This window comes from Carassius auratus, chromosome 37 (genome assembly GCF_003368295.1).
Source record: "Carassius auratus strain Wakin chromosome 37, ASM336829v1, whole genome shotgun sequence".
NCBI lineage: Eukaryota > Metazoa > Chordata > Actinopteri > Cypriniformes > Cyprinidae > Carassius > Carassius auratus.
The window spans coordinates 796,321-820,391 of NC_039279.1; the positions used below are offsets into that span (position 1 = coordinate 796,321).

Here is a 24,071-nt window from a genome sequence, read left to right on the forward strand (position 1 = left end):
AGATGAGGACAGTTTGATCTTTTTTTTTTTTTGGTAAACATTCAAAAAGTACCTTTAACAGCCTCGAGACCGTCATGTACAGTCAATCTGAACACAGATCAGGACATCGATGTTCGTATAAAGACAGAGTCTCATGTCAAAGGTCATTGGCAACGGGAATGATGCTGAAAAACTCCTCTTCATCTTTCCAGAGTTTGGCAAGATTTCTTTTACAATATACTCATTATTAACAATGAAAAATCAGAGCATGAGTCTCACAAAACCTGTCACGGTCATACTTCACTCTTAAATAAAGATCATTTACAATTTAAAATATTTAAACATCACTTGTTTTGGTTTTAATGTATGCATTGTATTTTTATTAAACAATGAGAATGTCAAATTAATAATAATATTAATGATAAAAAAATATATGTACTATATATACACAAAATATGTATTAGGTATATATCTTTGAAATGACAGATTTTGTGAGATTTACTGAAATACAGAGGACAAATTTAAGTCTTAAACACAGTATTTTCACTTTGTCTTTCCTTATGGACACTAATACTGGCCAAATAAAATCTGCACTGTGAAAATAGCAAAAATAAATGGCAATAAGACTTTAATTCCACTAAAACCATCTGGTTTAACACAAACCCTTTTAAAAGAACAGTAAGAGGTTTCATATTGCTTCAAAGATTGATCGTGTCGGTGTCGTTAAAATGCTAGAAATCTGAAATGTCTTCAGAGGAATTGAAAACGTCAGGATTCCCAGTCAACAGGAACAGCAAGACTTCCACGGTTCCAGTTTAGTTGTTTTAGTTTGACATTAAATAAAAAACTGAAATGTTTCCAAATGAGACAATACGGACAGCTACTGGAAAACATGTGGAGTGTGTGTGTGTGTGTGTGTGTGTGAGAGAGTGAGTGTGTGTGTGTGTGTGTGTGTGTGAGTGAGAGAGTGTGTGTGAGAGAGTGTGTGTGTGAGAGTGTGTGTGTGTGTGTGTGTGTGTGTAAGAGTGTGTGTGTGTGTGTGTGTGTGTAAGAGTGTGTGAGAGTGTGTGTGTGAGTGTAAGAGTGTGTGTGAGTGTGAAAGAAAGAGAGACAGTGTGTGTCTGTGTGTGTGTGTGTGAGAAAGAGAGACAGTGTGTGTGTGTGTGTGTGTGTGTGTGTGAGAGTGAGAGTGTGTGTGTCTGTGTGTGTTTTTGAGTGAGTGAGTGTGTGTGTTTGTGTGTTTTTAAGTGAGTGTGTGTGTGTGTGTGTGTTTGTGTGTGTGAGAGTGAGTGTGTAAGAGTGTGCGAGAGAGTGTGTGTGTGTGTGAGTGAGGGAGAGAGAGTGTGTGTGTGTGTGTGTGTGTGTGTGAGAGAGAGAGAGTGTGTAAGAGTGTGCGTGTGTGTGTGTGTGTGTGTGAGTGAGGGAGTGAGAGTGTGTGTGTGTGTGTGAGTCAGGGAGAGAGAGAGAGAGTGTGTGTGTGTGTGTGTGTGTGTGTGTGTGATAGCGAGTGAGAGTGTGTGTGTGTGTGTGTGTGAGTGTGTGTGAGAGCGAGTGAGAGTGTGTTAGTGTGTGTGTGAGAGCGAGTGAGAGTGTGTGAGTGTGTGTGTGAGAGCGAGTGAGAGTGTGTGTGTTGTCAGAGAGGGTTTGGTCTCCTCTACATCCTGGCATCTGTGGAGCATCAGCCGATGATGCGTCTGAGGAAGGCGGGTCGAGTGAACGGCCAGCAGTACTCGTTAGGAACAGGTCCGTTAACGTTGCACTCGAAGAAGGAGAACATGGGGAACCAGATGCGTGCGCGGCGGCTCTGCTGATAGGCTCGAGTGTTGGCCAGCGTGTGGTAGTACAGGAAGAGTCTGGTGGTGATGTAGAAGGCGATGAAGACGTCGATGGAGTAGTGCTCGTGCGCTGCCAGGATGAAGAAGATGCCGAACAGGTTGAGGACCCAGGAGAGCGTGTGGATGAAGTTCCAGCTGCGCGGCGTGTCTGCAGACGGAGGGAGGATCTCAAACACCACGCTCAGAAGACAACAGCAACCGGTGTGTGTGAACTTACACTCAGTGACGAAGAAGTTGAGTATGGTGAGGACGACGGTGTGTCCGCTGAACATGTAATCTCCACACGTCTGCACTCCGGTGAGCGTCATGCCGAAGCCGCTCCATATGGCCACGGCTCGCTGCAGCTTCGCCCACACGTCTCCGTATATCTGACACACACACACACACACACACACACACACACACACACACACACACACACACACACATCAATACACACAGAGACAGCGTGTAATGAAACATGAGCTCTTGGTATAAAAATACACAGCACACAAATATTGGAGAAAAACAGTCCTTTTTTAATTAACTTTTTTTTTTTTTACAATATATTTAATCTACATTTTTCTCATTTTGTCTACGTCATACTTTAATTAAAAAATAAGAAATATTACTCTAAATAAAACATTATGGCAATTATATGCATTTGCATTTTTGCACACATATTGTAGCCTAATGAGCATAAAATATTTGAGAAAATGAGTCAATGTTTTTTTTTTACTATTTATTTTTTATCTATACATTTTGGTACTGAACAAACAAGTTTTATAAATATTTTTGGCATCCAATCCAGGTTGTAAAAAAAGAAATATTGCTGCAAATAAAACTGTCAGGTGTATAAACATTATGGTAAAAGTGGTTGTTTTGGTTTATGCATTTTTAACCTCATTGAAGTAACCATCAAGAAAATAAAAAATTACGAAATATGCTTAAAAATAATAATTTTGGGGAAATTTGTAATAATGAAAACAATGTTAAAAAAAAAAAAAAAAAAAAAACAAAGATATGAAAGATAATATTAAATCATAACAATTAAAAATAAATTAGATAATCTTAAAAAAAATTATATATATATATTTATTTATTTATTAAGTATTATTCTTTTTTTTTCTAAGAACTAATAATTTAAATCTCAAGGGGAATCAAAGTATTTAAGTGCCCCCCCCCAAAAGTCCTTAAATGCAAAAAAATTGTCCTCAAGAGTCCTAAAATCCTTATGCAGCCTTACTTTCAGAATAATCATGTACTTCACTAGGTTTTGGATCAGAGTTGTGTGTGTGTGTGTGTGTATAATGACATGGGTATGACACAGGTATTACAAGGAGAGGGTGACTTATGAGCACATAACCCATGTCCCCATTTTTCAAAACACTTATAAATCATACAGAATGAGTTTTTTTGAGAAAGTAAAAATGCACAAAGTTTCCTGTGAGGGTTAGGGTTAGGTGTAGGGTTGGTGAAGGGACATAGAATATACAGTTTCTACAGAATAAAAACCATTACAGCTATGGGATGAACACACTTTACACAAAAACAAACGTGTGTGTGTGTGTGTATGTGTGTGTGTGTGTGTTGGTGTGTGTGTGTGTGTGTGTGTGTGTGATGTCCGTACCTTCCCAGTGCACTGCAGGTGTTGCCCCGGGACAGAGAGAGACGTCACAAACATGGTGACGCAGCGCAGCATGAAGACCGTCCCCATGAGACTACACAAGCGCCTCAACAGGATGGACCTGACAGAAACAACATCTGACATCATTCAACACTAATATATATATAATATATTTCTACAGGAGAAAAACGTTTGTCTTCATAATCTTTCATTGAAGTGTAATAACTTACTTCACTTCTGAAATAACTTTCAACTGCGCCACTGTTGGAAATGCTTTATTTGGGCAAGAAAAACACACTAAAAAGTGATATTTATGCCGAAGAAGAAAAAAATGATAATTTTAAGACTCCTGAAAACTGTGTATGAGTCAAAGACGAAAAGATTGTGGCTTTTGCATCCAATTAAATTTACAAAAGTGACTTTATGATATACACAGAAAGCATATAAATGAAAGTGAAGTGTCCACTTTAATGTTTCAAATAAAATATGGGTGAAATAATCATTCAGCGTGTCAGATCTATTTATGTGAAAATGAAACAACATACTTATTCTGACCAGAACTTATTAAAAAAAATGCATGATAGTCATTATATTTTGCCCAGAAAAATAATTATACAGGACACACTGTAATGTACAGATGAATAAAAACTTTAAAGCTGTATTAAAATGTTTGTTCATCGTCTTGATGTCTCGAAAGCAGGATTTTAGTATTTTATGCAAAACAGTTACATGCAAAATCTTTATAATTCTATATGCATAAACTATATTATACATATGGGCATATGTGTGTGTTTGTTACCTGTGTTTATGAAGCAGCAGAACTAGCAGCCAAACAGAACAGAGGATCACGCCACACGCCTCAGCCATCGCAAAAGCCCAAGGGATTCTGGGTACACTGGAGGGAGAAGAGAAGCGGGCGAAAGGTTAAAAAGAAAGCAAAACATGAACCTCCTCCAAACAGATGGTGATTGATGATGTTATTTTGTGTTTTCGTGCTCATCTTCGGTGGTGAACTTTAACGACTTCCTGTGGTGTGTGACGGAGAAAGTTATCATCAACAGCAAACACCAAAGCATTCAGATGTCTAATGGGTACAGCTCACCTCCAGAGCGGTTTAGTTTTAGTTAGAATGCCAGAAACCTACAAAAATTAATCATGCATTGAATGAGTTGTAGTCTTTTAGTTCAGGGTGTTAGAGCACGACTCAAACCAGGCATCTTTATATTTCTATTGAAAATGGCTTCAAAATGTGATTTTAATGTAATTAGAGCAAGCATTCCAAAACATTTTTGTCAGCCAAACCTAAAATATTCACTTGTAGACACACCTGAAATTTTTATATACCGTATTTACCGGACTATAAGTCGCACTTTTTTTCACAGTTTGACTGGTCCTGCGACTTATAGTCAGGTGCGACTTATTTATCAAAATTAATTTGACATGAACTGAGAGAAATGAACCAAGAGAAATTAACCAATAGAAAACATTACCTTCTCCAGCTGCAAGAGGGCGCTCTATGCTGCTCAGTTCTCCTGTAGTCTACACTGAGCAGAATATAGCGCCCTCTCGCGGCTGGAGACGGTAATGTTTTCTCTTGGTTCTTGGTTCTAAATGAATGCGACTTATAGTCTGAAAAATATGGTAATTTAAAATATATTAAAAGTTAAAAATCTTAAAAGATATTTAAAATTTTATCATCTAAAGGTGCATTACAGTTCTCTAATGGCATTTATTTTTAGTAGATTTTTTATCTTTTTTTTTTTAATAATTGTAATTTAACCACCCATGTTTAAACCACATTAAAGCAGCTTCCGAAGCAGAATCCTAACAGAAATGTGAAACTATCAGTGACTGATCTGATCTGGGCTGCGTCTCCCAGAAGCTTCGTGAGCTGATTGTACAGAACTGGTGCAAATTGTGTTATGACTCTTTTGGGAAACACAGCCTTGAACCTCATGCATGTTATACAAACAGTGCTTGTCATGTGAGAAACACAAAAGCTCTACAACACTGCATTAGAAAAATGCCTGTAATGTCTTAAAGTGGTTCATATGTGCAGTTCACAACCATCTTATACACATTTTTCATGGAAAACGCTAGCTTAAATCGCTAGCTGACTTTATGCAACTTTTCGAAAATGTGATCTTGCAGTCATTTTTGAAGAAATGAATACTTTAGTTCAGCAAGAATGCATTAAAACCACTAATCTTCATATTCTGTGACAGAAATTAATCTTTTCCAGTTATGATTACCTTTATAAAGCCATTTTTTCTAAAAGTGTGCATTATCTTTTAAGTCAAATTCTTACATTTAATTAGTCAGTTAGAATAATAAGTCTGTTACCGAGCAAATAAAATAAGTTTAAACAAAATTCATCTTTGCAATGCAGAGGAAACACAGAAGCTGCGTCTGAAGTGGCATTTCGATGTATTTACTCACTGTTTAAAGCACCTCAGATGGACATGAAATGATTTAACCTGCAGTTACACATGCATAAATAATGTTTTGATATTTTAAACATAAAACTGTGAATAATGATATTTGAGATAATTTATAAAAAAAATGGAAAGATACTTTTAATGTGCAATTAAAACCAGTAGGTGGCAGCAAGTCACTGTTAATAAGTGATTAATTGCAACTGAACCGAATCATGTAAATATTTGATTAATTCAGGAACGAAACATTGTCAAATTGCTCAGAGACACAGAAAAGTTTGGAATTATTTTTGTAGCTGTAATAGAGCAAAAAACGTAAGTCTCTTAATATTAATTTAAGATTTACTGAACTGTTGTATAAAATCAAGATCACATTTGTAATCATGCTGATCTTTGGAGTAAAAAAAAAACAAAACTACTTTTCGTGTGATTTTAACTACATGAAATGATATAAATCTATACATTTTCTGCCCTATATCTTGACTTCTGTGATCTTTCTAAATGCATTTTCACAGACCGAATCACGCAGTGAAAGAATGCACTCTAAATGCGCAATAAAAAGTTAAAACAACAATTCTGATGTTAATCGATATATACCCCTACATTAAAGACATTTATAATGTTACAAGTTATTTATATTTAAAATAAACGCTGTTCTTTTAAACTTTCTGTTCATCTGTGAATCCTGAAAATTAAAATGCATCACAGATTCCATAAAAATATCGTGCAGTACGACTGTTTTCTTCAGTGCTAATAATCAGAAATGTTTCTTGAGCAGTAAATCATCATATTTTCATGATTTCTGAAGATCATGTGACACTGAAGACTGGAGGAATGATGCTGAAAATACAGCGGAGCATCACAGAATTAAATTAGAGTTTAATAGATATTCCCATTGAGAACAGCTAAATCAAACTGAAATAATATTTCACAATTTTACAGTTTTTACTGTATTTTTGGATCGAATCACCTGTCCAGGAAGATGTCCGGCAGCGGCGGGTACGTCCTCATGTCTGGCACTCGCTCGTGGACGATCACCATGATGAAGGACGTGAAGCCGAAGACGAACACCACGTAGACGGAGCTGATGATGGTCTTCCAGTACTCAGGGTCCAGTCTCCGCGGCTGCTGCTTGTATTTGCCATTGTTGTATTGATGATACTGATCAGCGCTCAACGCGTCCAACACGGCATCGCAATCACGCACAGATTCACCGTTACACAGCCAGTCCACTCCAGCTGAAACACACACACTACACCTGAACCAAACACACACACACTACAGCTGAATCACACCAAACACACACACTACAGCTGAATCACACTTCACTCTGCATAGTAAACAGATAACAAGAGATGGAAAAGTCAGATAAAACAACATTCAATGAAGTTAAACTAAATAAGACAAATAAAATAAATCTCTTTTATAAATAAACTAAGGCTTTGCCTGTGCTCTTTCCATTTAACTTAACCACTGCATTTGAACCACGATCCAAACAAAGATGCTTCAAACATGTAGCAAGAGCAGTTTTTGATTTAAATTAGTAGCATAATTTCGAAATTTGAAGTAAAAACTGAATATCTGACTTTAGTTTTGTGAACCATACTACATAAATCATACCTGCACGAAACTAAAACAGCAGACGGGTTCATTGAGACGCATATTCACCCTCAGCCAGCAGGTGGCGCTTATGGAGCAGCAGCTGTGCTTATAAACACTACTTTAATGAGAATAATACAGTGGCAAAATGAACAGAAAATACCATCAGTTGCCCTCAGAGAAACTTTCACTTAAACCTCATTATATCATGATTCGTTTAACATATGTCCAGACTTGAATCGTCACATATTTGTATCAATTTTAAACAAACTATGGGTGCTTCGTTACATCCCTAGTGTTACCCTCTGGCCTTGAAATGTTTTCTTTTATTTTTTCTTTCAGGAAAATCAATCTTATATATTTTCCAACATAAAATTCTACAAAAAATCTAATAGTATTTTTCAATTATTATTTATGATTTTAAGGGAATTTTATGATACTATGCAATATTTATAAAATTTTAAGGAGCTATTTTCTATATTAGAATTAATATATATATGTTGCATTTATTTATTTATTTATTTATTTATTTTTTAATAAATGCAATATTTCACATAACAATAGAGTGAATGCATTTAAAAGAACAAATTTTGAAGTGAGAACTGGGTCATCTGGAGGCATGAAAACGTTGCGTAAACGTTGCGTAAACGTTGCGTAAATTCCTATATTAGCACCTTATATAGATATATACAGAGTCTTTTGGATTCCTGTTGGTTTTAGACATAATTTCTTCATTTTTTTTAGGTTTGCATTTAGATACTTTATACAAACATTTTGTAATTAACTGATATTTTATATTCAATGTAATTAATTTAATAAAACTTTTTTTTTTCTTTTTTTTCCATTCATTTCCTATGTCGGTCACTTTTGACCACGAAGAAGTCAAGTGTGACCCCTTAACATATCCGAATCATCTCCTTGATTTTTTTGTGTGTTCATAATGCTAAAATGCTAAAAGTCACTAAGTGTCATCTCATTCCAAAGAAGCAAAGATTTTTTAAACATCATTAACATATACATTTTTTCATTCAAAAATGACCAAAGAGGGCCTGAGGGTTAAGAACAAGTCCTGCTCTCTAATATAAATGCTGCTAAAACCAGCGACTCCACAAACCTGAGCAGTTCTGAGGCGAGTGTCCGTCGTAGGACAGACCGAGCTCCTCTAACACATCAGCGTTCTGCTTCTGCAGCTTCCGGAGAGAAACCATCAGCCGTTTGATGTCTCCCAGGACCTTGAGCTCCAGCGGAGGAGAGCGCAGGTCGTACTCGCTCAGCGTCAGCAGGCTGGATCCGTCCAGACGGTGTTTGTTACACAGCAGATCCACGTAATCGCAGAAGCCCTCGTCACGCAGCCAGCGGCCCACGTGCTTCGGGGTCCAGAGCCGGACGTTCCCGGCCATCTCTCGCTTGCGCATCCTCTCACAGAAACTGAAGACAGAAAACAGAAACAAGGTCTCAAGATTGTACACTACTACGAATCTGAAGCACTGAATCTCATCTGTGCATCTGTGTTTGATTATTTGGCCGGGAACCAATTCATTCATTAACACTCAGAATCAAGAGCTTTGCATCAGTCTCATGACAGCACTGTTACTTTATAGTCAATTTCTCCCCAAAAGGAAGCTGAAATAAAGCATTTAATTCATGCAAAACAGTGATTTAGATGACATGAGATGCAAGTGAAATCACGTCTGAACATGTGCATCTCTGTATCAGACTTTGCATATTTTAAAAAATAATTAAGTAGATAGTAATCATCATATTTAAACGTCAGAAAATGACCTTCACTGAAATGTAGTCACTAAAGCAGCGGTCACTGATGTTGTTTTATTAACCAAATTCATCTCATTCCTCATTCTGAATAAAAGTTTGAATTTAGTTGGGGGTTTTTTTTCACGATGAAAACAGGCTGACAATAAATGATAAAGTCTAATTATAAAGCATCCTTGCAGTTAAGACTAATAAGTCAAGCTAATAATTCACTCAAACAAAGTCGAATTTTAAAATATGTAGTTTTGGCCATTAAAATAATCAGTTTGGGGAAGTCGTGGCCTAGTGGTTAGAGAGTTTGACTTGGGTTGGGTGGGTTAAAATGCAGAGCACGAATTCTGAATATGGGTCACCAAACTTCACTTCAGCAGGGGTTCAGATAAAAAATCGGCAGCTGGCAGCAGGAAGTGGCTGCCATTGACAGCCGGAAGGCAGTAACTGACAGCCGGAAGGCAGTAACTCGCAGCCGGATGGTAGGCGGGACCTGCCATTCGGTGGGAGCCAATCAGTATCGACCAACGTGGGCGCAACCAATCAGATATAACTGCACCCAAACGCTTCAGTAATGGTTCCGATTGATCAAACGGTAAGTTCAGAAATTGGTCATCGGAGTAATTACTGTTTTTTTGCGTTGTAAGTTTGATTTTAATTGTTATCTTGGTGAACGACTTGGTAGACTTGGTGCCTACTTTGATTTAATTGTTCAATGAAATCTAATTAGTGGTAGCAACGTTGTTTGTGTACCTTGTTAGGGGCCTACCATTAACTTCAAATTACGTTTGACGTACCATTAAATATTAACCTTTGTTAGCGTGTTAACAGTCTATTGAATAATATAAAAGAATGTTGTTTGACTGGAATGATAGAAGATAAATTTGCAACACTAACCATATATTTTTGCATGTTAAGTCTTTCAGGAGATTGTGTGATATACATTAACTTAAGAGGTCTTAAAAGTATTTATTTATTTATTTTTTTTTTTTGCACTATTGAGGTGTGTTTTCTCTAATACTATGCATGTGCAGAAGTTGTAAGCATGTGAATGCAAAACAATTTTTTTATTTATTTTTTTTATTATCTATACAAAATATAATGGACCGGTTCATAATTCCTTATAACTTTTAGGTCTAGTTTCACAGACAGGGCTTGGATTAAGCCAGGATTAGGCTGTAGTTAAATTTAGAACATTGAAGTAGCTTTTGTAAACATGCATTTAGAAAAAAAAAAAAAAAAAAACATTACTGATGTGCATCTTGAGACAAAACCATGGCACTGACACCTTTTTTTTTTTTGTAATGCCCAATAGTTGCCAGATGCTGTCCTGTTGAAAATTCTTCTTTACGTGATCCTGGAGGAGGGGTGATGCTACATTACTAAGTCCGTCTTTGGTTTGTTCCAAATTCAGAAGTCTGCTGTACTGTATACAGACTCCTTTCGAAAGAGGGCACAATCCAGCTGGCTTGACTGAGTATCTTCTTTTACATATTTGATTAGAGGTTTAAAAAGGTGCCATAACATTACATTCCTCAGTTGCCATGTCTGAATGTTTATCTTTGTAATAATGCTGTTTTCATGCTCCTCATCTCAATATACAGGTGGAACAAAATGGAGAATAAGTCTAAGCCATGTCAGGAATTCAACAAAATGTACACCCTGCAGACACTGCGACGAGGTTTACAACAACTGCTTACCAGGTGTGCAAATTATGCATGAAAATGTAATCATTGCTCTGTACATGATGACAAGATGCAATGGGAATAATCATTAATATGGCTGTGCATGCATGTCTACTGTTAATAAAGCAATTTAGGTATTAAAGTCACCATTTTCTTATGAATAATAAAATGCAGCAGCTACAGTTCTTCCTAGAATCAGGAAGTATGACCGGATTAGCCCAGTTCTGTAAACCCTGTACTGGCTCCCTATCAAACATCGTATAGATATTAACATCTTCAATTATATTAATCTGTTTCTTTCTTATTCGAAGGTCACTGCAGTCACGCGGATCGAGTACGTATCCAGACCAGATGGTGGATCGCACCTAGAAAGGACCTCTACAGCCCTGAAAGACAGCGGAGACCAGGACAACTAGAGCCCCAGATACAGATCCCCTGTAAAGACCTTGTTTTTTCTCCATTTTGTCATTGGTGGAGTTTTGGTTCCTTGTCGCCTCTGGCTTGCTTCGTTGTGGTCACTTCATTTACAGTGATATCATTGACATGATTGCAAATTATTCCACAGATACCATTTAAACTGAACCGAGCTGAAGGATGACATCACTGAATTGAATGATAAACTGCCTTTTAAACTGACTACAAACTGAGTTTACTAATGTCCTTCTGCATTATTGACTGACACACTATTTTCCTATTTAATACTGTAAAGTTGCTTTGCTTTGATCTGTATTATTAAAAGCACTATATAAATAAACGATGCTTGACTTGACCATGTTGCAAGAGGAAAATGAGGGGAGATGCACATCCACCCTGGGTTTTACAGTGATTGGTGCAAGATGCTGTTGAAGTAACTGTATACCTCATCAGTTCTGATCTAAGAGTCTTGAAAATACCTCCGGATTGTTGTTAGTGATTCTGATTGAAATTTTAGTCTGCTTGCTTACTGGATATATTTTATACGGTTTACATTGTAAAGCACTGACTTTGACAACTTACTAACCCAGTTACAAATTTAACCGCTACTTTATACTATATATATATATATATATAGTAGTTTCTTGAAATACTACAAATATAACCGCAAATTATGATTTTAAATAAAGGTCTCTGAGACTTCTCTCTTTTCAGTCATTTGTATATATAGCCTATAATAAATATACAACATACACCCAGTAAGTGCCACTCTCGTATATAAATATAAATTGTTTTATTTCACACAAACAATGATACATGCATGCATAAACATTCAGCTGGAAATTAACGTTTAGCAAAATGATCTTATTTCTTTGTTTATATTTGATCAATATTTTAAATTAAACAATATACAATACTGACCTTTATACTTATTTAAAAAAGTATTAAACATAATCATAAGTGTATATAATTATTTATTTGTCTTGTTGCCGCCGGCAGCCTCCTCCAATTTCCGGGTATTAGCGACAGCTGCCATCCGGTTTTATTGGCAGCCACTTCCTGCTGCCAGTGACAGCCACTTCCTGCTGACAGCTGCCGATTTTTCGCTGAACCCCCTCTCCTTCACTTTCACAGTTGTGACCACGCCCAATTCGTAACCCCGCCCACCGTTAGCCACGCCCTCTCTCAGGCAACGCGAAATAACTCCGTTATTTCTGTAATTTAATATTGACTGACAAATTACATAAAAATGAGACAGCAGCTTTTCCTGATAATAGCGAAAACAACTTTAAATGTTTTTTATTGTTAGGGTTATGGTTCTAAACGTTCTACAACTCAAGGGCATACTGACATGATTTAAAAATTTTTTTTTTTTTTAACACTGCATTTGTACCGTAATTTTATTTTGATTAGTAACTGTAATCAAATGACTTAAATCAAAATGCAATGCATTACATTGCCAAGTCATAAGAATACACTAAGGAGTCACGATGTAACGCGTGTAATGTTAGTTATCAGAAACCACGCGAGACTTGCACATCGGTTCTTCTTAGATATATTTTACTGAACACTTATGTACATACACATAAAACGCATATATTTCTCACAACAGTTATGGTGTAACGTGTTACACACAACTCTGCAGTAACAGTATTATGAGCCTTTATATCTCTTTACACTTAGGACTTTAATCAATAGATACAGAGAAGATTGTTGATAAGGAAAAGGACCCTGTACTTGCCGAACAGGAACGATTAACGTTACACCCTTTCAACAAACAAAACCTAGTGAGCTAGAAAGCATTTAATACGAAATGTTGTTTAACCAGGTTAAATTAACTATATTTTTCCGCGGAAAAAAAAAATATTTTAAAACTGTTCTGTGCTTCTTCTTTTTTATATATAACCGAAGCTGACCAAGATTATTAAATTAGGGTCTGTATAATCATAACACAAAATGTTAAAAATGAATAAATTGGGTAAATATGCAGTGTGCCGGTATACATATGCAAATAAACGGACACCAAATGACTAACATCTGTCTTTCCCACTCATCAACCTATCACAGCAATAAAAAAGAGAATAAAACACAGAATTAAGCTGAATATAAATTCCTCACTGATATTAGTGTGATTTTTCAGATGCATGAGAGTGTTTTCATGCTGCGCTTCACTCACGTTAAACATCAGATTCTTGGTTCGATGGATCTCCTGAATGTCCCTCTCTCGGGGCATCTGTGGTCAATCATCGCGTCCTGACACAGCTACAAGAGCACAGTCTCTCTATCAGCTGTGAAAGAGTGTGTAAACACTGCACGTGAGGTCACTTCCGCTGCCGCGCGTGCAGCGACATCCGGTGGCCAACAGTGGAACTACACCGCCGCTGCTGAACTTCATGGTGTGTTATATGTTGGTGTGTTTTTGTTATATTTGCCTACAGCTGTTTTTATTTTGTTTTTATTTTTGTTTTTATATTTTCATTATAAAAAAAAATCAATTTTACTGCCATTACCAACCTTTTTAGAATGATATTTCTAATATAAAAAAATTTCACTCAATAATAATTCTTCCAAAAAATACAATTCTGTCAATTACTCACCCTCGGGTCAGTCCACACTGTGTGCTGTAATTTTATCTGTGGAAAACAACAAGAGAATCTTAATTTCTGTAAATCTTTATGCTATTCATTTGCATATAATAACATTATAAAACAATAATTTTATTATTTTGTTATTTTCCAGAAAGATCTTGCACACGGCAGAGCTGCTTGATTTCCAGTGCAACAGTTTCTGAATCAGAATGCAAAAGTTAAATGCCTTTTTGGAGCTTGACATATCATTATAAGACAGAAAAGGTTTCCAGATCAGATCTGTGTGTGTACGGTGTGTTCGTGGAGTGTGTGAGTGTGTGTGTGGACATCATGTCTCCGTCAGTAAGACTATCTGCTCACTAAAGCACTGAGGTGGGAAACAGCTGTTGTGTGGGATCACGAGTCAGGAGCTCCGGATCATTATAAACACACTCTCTTCATCTTTTGGAGGGTAATTCAGGAAAGAAGCGATGGCCCGTACACTTAACAGCAAAGAGTATCTGTCAGTCAAGGACCTGGAGAAAGTTCTGGACTCGTGTAAATTAAACTTGCACCAGATCGATGAGGTCTGGCCAAACCTGTACATCGGGGACGTGTGAGTATACAAGCTGCTGGACTGATGGCTTTGACAGCTAGAAGTCATATTTATACTGTTTTGGCTTATTAAAGCAGTGATCTAAACACTGAGATCAACACACAACCTGACACTAGACGTTCACAAAACATTTTACTCCAATAAACTGATGCATTACCAAGTGAAATATGATATTCAATAAGACTAGATAAGGCAGAAGATTGAACACATAAGCAATTGATTGGACGGTGAAAACTGGATGCTTTAAAGAATCAGGGTTATTATAGTTAACTAAAACTAAAGCCATAAATAAAACATGATTTGAAATAAACATGAACTGAAATAAAATAAAATATTACAACATTGAAATATTTTTTACATTTGATTTAAGAACGTTTTATTTTTTATTTATTTGATTATTTTTTTAATAATAATGATTAAATGAAATAAATAAATTATTATTTTATTATATTGCAAAGTATTTCAAATTTTTCTGTTTTTTAAACCAAATAAAATATTTTTAAATTAATAAATCACATTTATTAAATTAATTAATTTCATTAAAATTGTATATATAATGTATATATAAAAATGCAAACACACAAACAAATAAAGAATACAAATAAAAAATTAATTAAGAATTTTTTTTTTTTTAAATTGAGTTAAAATGCAAAAAAAAAAAAAAAAATTATAAAAACTTACTGATATTATTTCAGTGATACTAAAATAACACTGAATACAATGAAGGTGAAATTTAGGTGAACTCGTCCTTAAAGAAAGTAAACCTGGTCAACTTTGACTCTGATTTGTGGCCATACAGGTTGCAGTTTTAATCTCCTCTCGTTTCTGATCGTCTTCTGATGATGCATTTCTATTTGTCCCATCAGAGGAATAGCACAGAACCGAGGCGCCCTGCAGAAACTGGGCATCACTCACATTCTGAACGCCGCTCACAGCAAGAGAGGAAGCATCGGGGACCAGAACTACTACGGCACTAGTTTAGTGTACTGCGGGATCCCCGCTGAAGACTCCACACACTTCGATCTGGACGTTTACTTCAAACCAGCAGCAGATTTCATTCATAAAGCCCTCCACACTCCTGACGGTAAGAGATCGCTTCAAATCACTGAAGAATTCACTAGTAGAGTCTTGCTCCTGGACCTACTGTGATTAACCAGTGCACGATATTACAAATAAAAAGTCTTTAATCTTCCACAAAAATGTGATTGCCCTAGCTCTGTAAAGACTTTTATTTTCAGGTGACGTGGTGTAGGTCATACTATGTGTTAAGCAATAGCCAAATAGCAATAGTTTTGTGTTGGTTTCTAGTGAAGATATCAAGACATGTTAGTTCAAGATAAATTTGCACTTTACACAGTACCCTCAGGATTTTTTTTCTTGCATTAAAAAAATGCATTAAGAAAATGCATTAAATTGATCAAAAGTGACAGTAAAGATGTTTATAATGTTACAAAAGATTTCTATTTCGAATAAACGCTGTTCTTTTGAGCTTTCTGTTCATCTGTGAATCCTGAAAAATAAAATGCATCATGTTTTCCACAAAAATATCAACTGTGTTCAACATTGATAATAATCAGAGATGTTTCTTGAGCAGTAAATCATCATATTTTCATGATTTCTGAAGATCATGTGACACTGAAGACTGGAGGAATGATGCTGAAAATACAGCGGAGCATCACAGAAATAAATTACATTTTAATATATAATCACAGCTATTTTTAATTATAATAATATTTCACAATTTTACTGTATTTTTGATCAATTAAACACAGCCTTCTTTGTCTGAAGTGTTTTCTCGCTGAAGGTAGTGTTGCTGGACTTCTCTGTATTAATAGCAGTGAGCTCAAAGCCATCAAATGAATCATTGCAATGAATTGTGGGTGCTATTTTTACCATCGAGGAACAGTCCAGAACGTCTTCTATTAAAACCATAAAGTCTGTTTGAAACCAGATCTCTGCTTCCCTGCTCATAGGAAAAGTTCTGGTGCACTGCATCATGGGAATGAGCCGCTCCTCGTCGCTGGTGCTGGCGTATCTGATGCTGTATCACAACATGCCTCTGCACGCGGCCATACGGCGCACCATCCAGAGACGAGCCATCTATCCCAACAGGAACTTCCTGGCTCTGCTGCTGGACCTGGATCTGCAGAGGAAGAGGAAACACAGACGGTGTGTTCTCCTCTGAGAAAAACATGACGAACGATCACGACACGCCACGAGAGATGTGTCTCTCCAAGCGACATCATCAATGCATGCTTACAGGAATGTGGAGCTGGACCAATGAGATTTGATTGTGGGCGGAGCTTATGCAATAGTAAACTTGATTTTCTTGTCTTAATTAAAATTTGCTGAATATGTCCTAGGATGAGTTTGTTTCTTCATCAGGTTTGGAGAAATGCAGCACTGCATCAGTGTCTCATCAACGGATGCTCTGCAGTGAATGGGTGCCGTCAGAATGAGAGTCTGATAAAAACAACTCAATAATCCACAGCACTCATCAGTTAACATCTGGAGAAGACACAAGATGAAACAAATCCAGCATTAAGAAGTTTTTAATGAGTCTATAATCCATAAAAAGAGCATCTGCTGTTGTCTCTGTTTAAACGCTGCTTGATCTGTGCAGATTTCTCTCCTGATTCAGACCAGAACACTTTTTCACCGGAGGAAGTGTTATTATGGATTATTGACTCGATTGTGGGTTTGTTTCATCTTGTGTCTTCTCCAGATGTTCACTGATGAACTGGAGTGCTGTGATGTTTTTATCAGACTCTCATTCTGACGGCACCCATTCACTGTAATGCAATGCTACATTTCTCCAAACCTGATGAAGAATCTCATCCTGATCTGGGATGACCTGAGAGTGAGGATATATTCAACAAATGCTCATTTTTAGGTGAACTATTAATTTAAATAAAAATGTGCATATGTATTCTTATCATACACTAATACTGGTTGATACAGTGCATTTTCGTTTAATATTTATATTTATCTAGTTAAAAATGCATGCTATTGCAACCAATGTTTGTGTGTTAAGCATTTCTCAGTCTGCGGTGAAAGGTTTAAACATGCACTTTATATGCAAACACATCTATGCACTTTCAATATGAGAGTAAATACAGTTACAGAGAGAAAGTGTTTGTTAAAAATCTGTGATTTAAAAGACAAAACAGAAAACAAACAACAAACATAATCTTCCAGTAAATGTACAGAAGACTCACTTTATACAACAGGACCAAAACAGCCCAGATTCACACGGTGGGACAGATACTGTACATTAAAGTACTGTAGGTCACACATTTTAAAAGCTCATAATAAATATTACAAAAAGACATTGTGTTGTCTTATCAATTATCTGAAGTGAGAATTTACAGCCTAATAAAATATATTAATATATTATATTCAATATATATATATCATATTGATTTAATATTTTAACACATTTTCCTTTATGATATGTGCCAAGTCTGTTTTATTTATCGATCATACTGTCTCTGTGCAGCACTTTGGTTAACCTCGGGATGTTTTTAAAATGTTTTTAAATATAAATAAAATAATATTCTATGTTTTAAATCTAAATGAAATGAAAAGGAGAATAACATGCACTGATTAATTAATTTATAATGTATTAAAGTAAATAAAGTCTGTTAATGACTTCAAGTTGACTTGATATTTTACTGTACACTTTTTTAGTTCATTTGCTTTGCTGGAAAGCTTTTATTTTTTAAATAAGCTCTTTATTTAATTCAACACACACACACACACACACACACACACATATAATTATACTGATGTTAAACATTTTTAAGTTTTTAAAGTCTGTTCTCCTCATCAAGGCTCCATTTATTGGATCAAAAATAAAGATTTTTTTTTTATATTGTGCAAAATGTAAAATAATATATACAATATTTTTTTATCTGTTAAAGTGTAATGTATTTCTGTGCTGCTCCGCTGTATTTTCAGCATCATTCCTCCAGTCTTCCAGTGTCACATGATCTTCAGAAATCATGAAAATATTCTGATTTATTATAGATGTTAGAAACAGTTTTTGTCGCTTCATATTTTCAGGATCCTTTGATGAATAAAAAGTTCAAAAGAACAACATTTGTACAAAATATGAATCATTTGTAACAATAAACACTACCCTTCAAAAGCTTGGGGTCAGTACGTTTTCTTCTTTTTTTTTTTTTTTTTTTAAGAAATTAATATGTTTATGCAGCATTGACAAAAAGTGATGTAGATTTCCCTTTTGCATAAATGCTGTTCATTTGAACGTTGTCTTTATCAAAGAATCCTGAAAAATTAAATGTATCATGCTTTCCACATAAATATGAAGAAGCAAAAGCTGTTTCCAACCTCGATAATGATTCCTGAAGATCTCTGAAGACTGGAGTAATGATGCTGAAAATACAGCTTTGCATTAGAAGAATAAATTACATTTTAAAATATACTAACATAGGAAATTATTATTTTAAACTATAATATTTTCTCCAAATATATGCAGCCTTCATAAGCAAAAGAGACCTCTCTATATATTTATAATAAAAAAAACTCTTTATTAAAAATGCAAAGCAGCTGTCCAGCAAAGCAAGTGAACTCCCTTGTGTTGAGAGTGAAGAGCTGATGTATTTTTATCGTGCCGCTGCGGGAATGAGCTTCGAGTCTAATTTAAGACGCTGTTACTCGGACACAGACGTGTGGAAATGAGCAGAATCTGTCTGGATTCGGTTCTAATCCGTGTGATATGACAGAGGATCTTCTCACCAGAGGATCTCATGTGGTTTCTGGTGCTTCCAGATCAGGATCCTGAAGAAACAGAGCGTTAAGAGCAGCAGGAATCAGATTATACAGTATATATAAATAGATTTATAGACAGGCTTGAACAACACACACACACACACACACACACACACACACACACACTGACGAGCTGTTCCTCAACACACCGTGAGTCTGTTTGTGCTTGAAAATCTGTTTTAGATTCATTAAAATAGATTCCTGTACTACTAATGATGATGCATATGCATTGAGGTATTGATTAATATTTGCTTCGCAGTGTGTAAAGCTAATGTTTGATCACAAGTCTCAGTCATGCATATAATTACACTTTATTAATTGTAACTTTTTGCTCATTGATGCATACATGAGGATGTTAACTTGAAAATCATTTTCAGATTGTTAATCATCTTTTGAAACGTTTGAGATTAAAGTGATTTGTATCATTTTATTCCATTTATTTATTTTTAAGGTTAGACAAGAAAGATAATACCACAAAACATCATAGGATTATATTGTAGATTTATTTATTTGTTTTGCACAGAGTTATTTATATCACTATAGTTTTTTATTCATATTTTAAATTCGATTTTTATATTGTTTTATAGTTTGTTTTCATTTTAATTTAAGTAAAAGTTTTAGTAAGTGTTTTTATTTATTGTTATTTCCATTTTAGTTTTAGTTATTTCAGTACATCCAACTAGCTGAAATATTTTTATATATTTGAAGTATGAATTTTATTTTTATTTTTTAGTTTCAGTATAATAACCCTATATTATAATAACTATATTTTTAATTAAATAACTGTCCTGTCATTTGTGGTTATATGAGGAACAGAAAGAAATGAGCTAGTGACCTCATCAGTAAAAGACTATGCAACTAGTGATGTCATCACGACGAGCCTGAATCAGATTTATTACATGGACATCTCAGAAAGTCATTAGGGTCAAGACTGAAGTGCACAAGCTGTTTTACTTCCTCCGTTTTTTAATAAGCCATTCCCTGTAAGTCATTACTCATGATTGTGTTCAGTGCATTATTATTTACAGTGGCATGTTTATGCATGACAATACTGTGCATATTTTCTCATCTTTCACATGCAATGTTAAAATCACTTTTAAAAATAAAAATGTAGCAAATTTGATATCATCTAAGCGTAGTTGAATCATCCCCATAAGCACTGGTTAAATATGCAACTTATAAGTGTATGCATTTGTATTTTAAGTGATAAATCTGCACGCTCAACATCTAATTATTAAATGTGCATTACAATACAATGAAAAAACCTTCGTGTTGTTCATCAGACTTTCTTTTCTTCCATTGGACATGAAATTTTGCAGAATGTCTGAGCTGGTGTTTCCCATGAATTCAATGCATACAGAATGCTATTAAAAAATAAATAGAATAGCATAATAAAGCAGCATTAAAGTATATATCATACAACACATTTCATATTCAAACTTGTGATTGGTGACGAGATGCATGAGAACTAAAGGTGCCTGCGAATGACTTTCTCTTCCTCACACGAATCTAACAGCACAAGACTCTTATTATTGACCGCTGTCTTGTTGTGAGTGATTCCTGGGAGGTGTATGAGAACAAGAGCCGCTCAGTTCTTCTCCTCTGTGTCCGAGCAGCGGCGGAGGGCCGGTAAAGCCCCGTCTGATGGCTAACGGTGGGAACGGACGCTACCAGACTCCTCCAGCCTCCGAGCTTCAGAGACTCCTGTGGGTCAAACCCGGAGCCAGCGGACATCTGGACGAGGTCAGGCCTGGGATATACATCGGAGACATGTAAGAACACTCCAGGGACAGATCGAACCAATCCTGTTCCCCCAAATCTTAAAGAATCCAGTTCTGTAGATCCATTGGGGAATTTGCTAACACTTCACAGTGAGGTTCATTAGTTCGCATGAATAAACACCCAACCATGCATTTATTACAGAATATATATTAATCTTAGTTCATGTTAGTTTCAACCTTATGCATTATTGAAATCAAAAGTTGTGAATTAACATGAATAATGACCGACTGTATTTTCATTAACTAACATTAACAAAGATGAATACATGATGAAATACATGTATAGTTTATTGTTTGTTTATGTTAGTTACTGTGTTAATTAATGGAACCTTACTGTAAAGTGTTACTGGGAATTTTTAAGTAGAATTTCAAATTTCAATTTTAGACATTTATTTTATTTATTTTTTAACTCTTGAACACATTTTCTACGCTGTAAAAGCTATTTTTTCAAAGTTGTAAATAAAACAGACTATTTGGTGCATAAATTTATTTTTCTATTAACTTATTTTCTTCTGACAAAATACTTACTATTAATAATAATAATAAAAATTGTGTTGTTTTCCAGTTAAAATATCTAAACATTCTTAAATCAAGAAATTAAGAAAAAATTTTTTTTCTTTTGCTCAATAGAAAAATAACTCGTAGTGGAGTAAGAAAAATTATTATTATTTTATTTCATTTTAAGCAAAAACACTTAATTTGATGATACATTAAAAGTTAAAATCTTATGTCATCATGCTTATCAAGTAAATGGATCTTGATTTACAAATGTTTAGATATTAGAAAACAATAAAAAAAAAATTGTGATTCCTTCAAATTTTTTAAATCTTGCTTTTTATTAATTTCTGTGCCTTACAAAATTGGTATGCTCTCTGTTTTGTGTTATAAACATGTAAAAAATGTTTTTGCTTATTAAGAAGAGTCTGTGTGTGTCTCTCTCTCTCTCTCTGTGTGTGTGTGTGTGTGTGTGTGTTGTGACTGATTGTGATTCAGGTACGCAGCGAAAGACAAACACTTACTGCAGTCTCTGAACATCACATTCGTGCTGAACGCAGCTCACGGCAAGTTCAGTGTCAACACAGGAGCCAGTTTCTACAGAGACACTAAGATCAGCTATCACGGGGTCGAGGCCTTCGACATGCCCTCCTTTGACTTGAGCCCTTTCTTCTACTCCGCCGCCAAGTTTATTAAGACTGCCACGAGCACCCCTGGAGGTGAGGAGAGGAAGCACATCCGCCGCTCTAATGCCGAATTCAATCAGAAATTCAATTAGGTTTATCAGGATTGTGTCAGTTTTTAGGACCTTTTTTTAGCATCATAATATTATTTTCAATTTGTGATATTATTTGTCATTTGATTCTTATGCGCAGTGCAGGGTTTTACTTGAATAAAACCGTAAAAAGCATTAGTTGCTTACAAGAATAATTAACTTTGTTCAAATTAATTGTAAAAAAAATTAAAAAATAAACTCAAATAAAATAAAAAGTAATAAATACTATATTGACATCCTTAAAAAATCGAATAAAAATGACAAAACACTAACATAATTACTAATTACTAACTAAAATGAAAATAAATACAATTATAAAATTATAACATTCATTAAAATTATAATAGTATCTTAATCACTGACACAGTGGTGATTTCTTAACAGTCTTTTTAATATTAATAATAATAAAATATTTTAGTTTTATTTTTCTTTTCTTTTTGTTCTTTTTGGGAATTTGAATGAGAAAAATATTTAATATTTAATATTAATATTTAAATGTATCCTACAATTATTTTCTTAATACAAAATATAGCCCTTTTCTTTTATTTAAGATATTTAACAAAAAAATTTTTTTTTCAAATCTTATTGAAATATGCTTTTTGCATGTTTTGTATTCATCTGTTGTTTTCTAGGTAAGGTGCTTGTGCACTGTGCGATGGGTCTGAGTCGCTCCTCGACGCTGGTTTTGGCGTATCTGATGATTCATGAGGGCATGACTCTGGTGGAAGCCATTAAAGCCGTCGCACAACACAGGAACATCTGCCCAAATTCGGGCTTCATGGAACAGCTGAGAGAACTGGACAAGACCCTGCACTGCCACGGCATTGGCCTCTAACACGTTCACTCATCACAAAAACAGCAACAGCAATGCACGATTCAGAATCTGCCTTATAATGGAATTGCATGATTTGATACAGGATTTAATTTCTCAATTAAAATGAGTTCTTTTTCTTAAGGCATAGTATTTTTTTTTCACAGTTTAACACGGTAGTGCTTTCAGAACAGACAGGAGAGAAGGGGTTAAAAAAGAGAAGGATTCCATAGGCCAGTCCAAAATTAAACTCATTTCAGAGGCGTATAAAATTACAGTAAAGTATATTATTATATATATTTCAATTATTAAAATATATACATATATTAAAATATATGTATCAAAATATAACAAAATACATTTAATATATTATTATTATTATATTTATTATATTAAAATATAAAATATAAGTAATCATGACAAAGTTCAGGGAATTTCATAAAAATATATTATATTTCATGTATTAAAATAACTATGCATAAATAAAAATATTGTAAAATACGTTTTTATAATTACTAGAATAAAATATATGTAATCATGAAATCAAACTTCTTAGAGAGCAGATAATTTAAACATTCATTTTTATTTTATTTTAAAATTTATTTTATTATTGTATATTTTAATATATAAAAAAATCCAATATTTGTAATCATGACAAAGTTCAGAGAATTTCACAAGAATATAGTATTATAGTTCATATAATATATACATATCAAAATATAATAAAATAAATTTAATTACTAGATTAAAATATAAAATATCATGAAATCAAACTTAGTAAGAGTCCAGAGAATTTATAAAATATTTTAACCAATATCAAATATATATATATATATACACTGTAAACCCTGATAAGTTCACAGAACTCAAAAAATATTTTGTAACAGATTACACAAAAACATTTAAGTGATGTTTTTA

General features: G+C 34.7%; 3 protein-coding genes across 4 annotated transcripts; 2 read left to right on the forward strand and 1 right to left on the reverse strand.

Moving 5' to 3' along the window:
- Window positions 1–1,492: 1,492 nt before the first annotated feature.
- Window positions 1,493–13,934, reverse strand: LOC113055806 (sphingomyelin synthase-related protein 1-like). The gene is made up of 8 exons (XM_026222170.1): window positions 13,912–13,934; window positions 13,491–13,602; window positions 8,569–8,882; window positions 6,826–7,093; window positions 4,220–4,315; window positions 3,424–3,541; window positions 2,032–2,182; window positions 1,493–1,962 (listed from the first exon to the last, which is right to left on the reverse strand). Exons 3-8 carry the CDS (start codon window positions 8,867–8,869, stop codon window positions 1,658–1,660), a joined length of 1,239 nt encoding a protein of 412 aa, XP_026077955.1. The 5' UTR covers window positions 8,870–8,882; window positions 13,491–13,602; window positions 13,912–13,934; the 3' UTR covers window positions 1,493–1,657.
- A 325-nt stretch (window positions 13,935–14,259) lies between these two features.
- Window positions 14,260–16,954, forward strand: LOC113055826 (dual specificity protein phosphatase 13-like). Its single transcript, XM_026222195.1, has 3 exons — window positions 14,260–14,497; window positions 15,364–15,581; window positions 16,471–16,954. Exons 1-3 carry the CDS (start codon window positions 14,373–14,375, stop codon window positions 16,680–16,682), a joined length of 555 nt encoding a protein of 184 aa, XP_026077980.1. The 5' UTR covers window positions 14,260–14,372; the 3' UTR covers window positions 16,683–16,954.
- Window positions 16,955–19,265: 2,311 nt separating this feature from the next.
- LOC113055827 (dual specificity protein phosphatase 13) lies at window positions 19,266–23,297 on the forward strand. Of its 2 annotated transcripts, none has more exons than XM_026222196.1 (4): window positions 19,266–19,441; window positions 20,908–21,063; window positions 22,066–22,286; window positions 22,975–23,297. In XM_026222196.1, the coding sequence occupies exons 2-4, from the start codon at window positions 20,936–20,938 to the stop codon at window positions 23,175–23,177; spliced, it is 552 nt and encodes a 183-aa protein (XP_026077981.1). In that variant the 5' UTR covers window positions 19,266–19,441; window positions 20,908–20,935; the 3' UTR covers window positions 23,178–23,297. The 2 variants fall into 2 exon arrangements, with proteins under 2 accessions (XP_026077981.1, XP_026077982.1); XM_026222197.1 differs by lacking the exon at window positions 19,266–19,441 and adding an exon at window positions 20,093–20,274.
- Window positions 23,298–24,071: the final 774 nt, after the last annotated feature.

Excerpts from the sequence above, each read along its gene's own strand:
- LOC113055806 (XM_026222170.1), bottom strand. The coding sequence starts at position 8,869 with ATGCGCAAGCGAGAGATGGCCGGGAACGTCCGGCTCTGGACCCCGAAG. Across the intron at positions 7,094-8,568 it reads CTCGCCTCAGAACTGCTCAG|CTGGAGTGGACTGGCTGTGT; the intron begins GTTTGTGGAGTC and ends TGTGTGTTTCAG. Across the intron at positions 1,963-2,031 it reads CAACTTCTTCGTCACTGAGT|ACACGCCGCGCAGCTGGAAC; the intron begins GTAAGTTCACAC and ends CTCCGTCTGCAG.
- LOC113055826 (XM_026222195.1), top strand. The coding sequence starts at position 14,373 with ATGGCCCGTACACTTAACAGCAAAGAGTATCTGTCAGTCAAGGACCTG. Across the intron at positions 14,498-15,363 it reads AACCTGTACATCGGGGACGT|AGGAATAGCACAGAACCGAG; the intron begins GTGAGTATACAA and ends TTGTCCCATCAG. Across the intron at positions 15,582-16,470 it reads AGCCCTCCACACTCCTGACG|GAAAAGTTCTGGTGCACTGC; the intron begins GTAAGAGATCGC and ends CCCTGCTCATAG.
- LOC113055827 (XM_026222196.1), top strand. The coding sequence starts at position 20,936 with ATGGCTAACGGTGGGAACGGACGCTACCAGACTCCTCCAGCCTCCGAG. Across the intron at positions 21,064-22,065 it reads GGGATATACATCGGAGACAT|GTACGCAGCGAAAGACAAAC; the intron begins GTAAGAACACTC and ends ATTGTGATTCAG. Across the intron at positions 22,287-22,974 it reads TGCCACGAGCACCCCTGGAG|GTAAGGTGCTTGTGCACTGT; the intron begins GTGAGGAGAGGA and ends GTTGTTTTCTAG.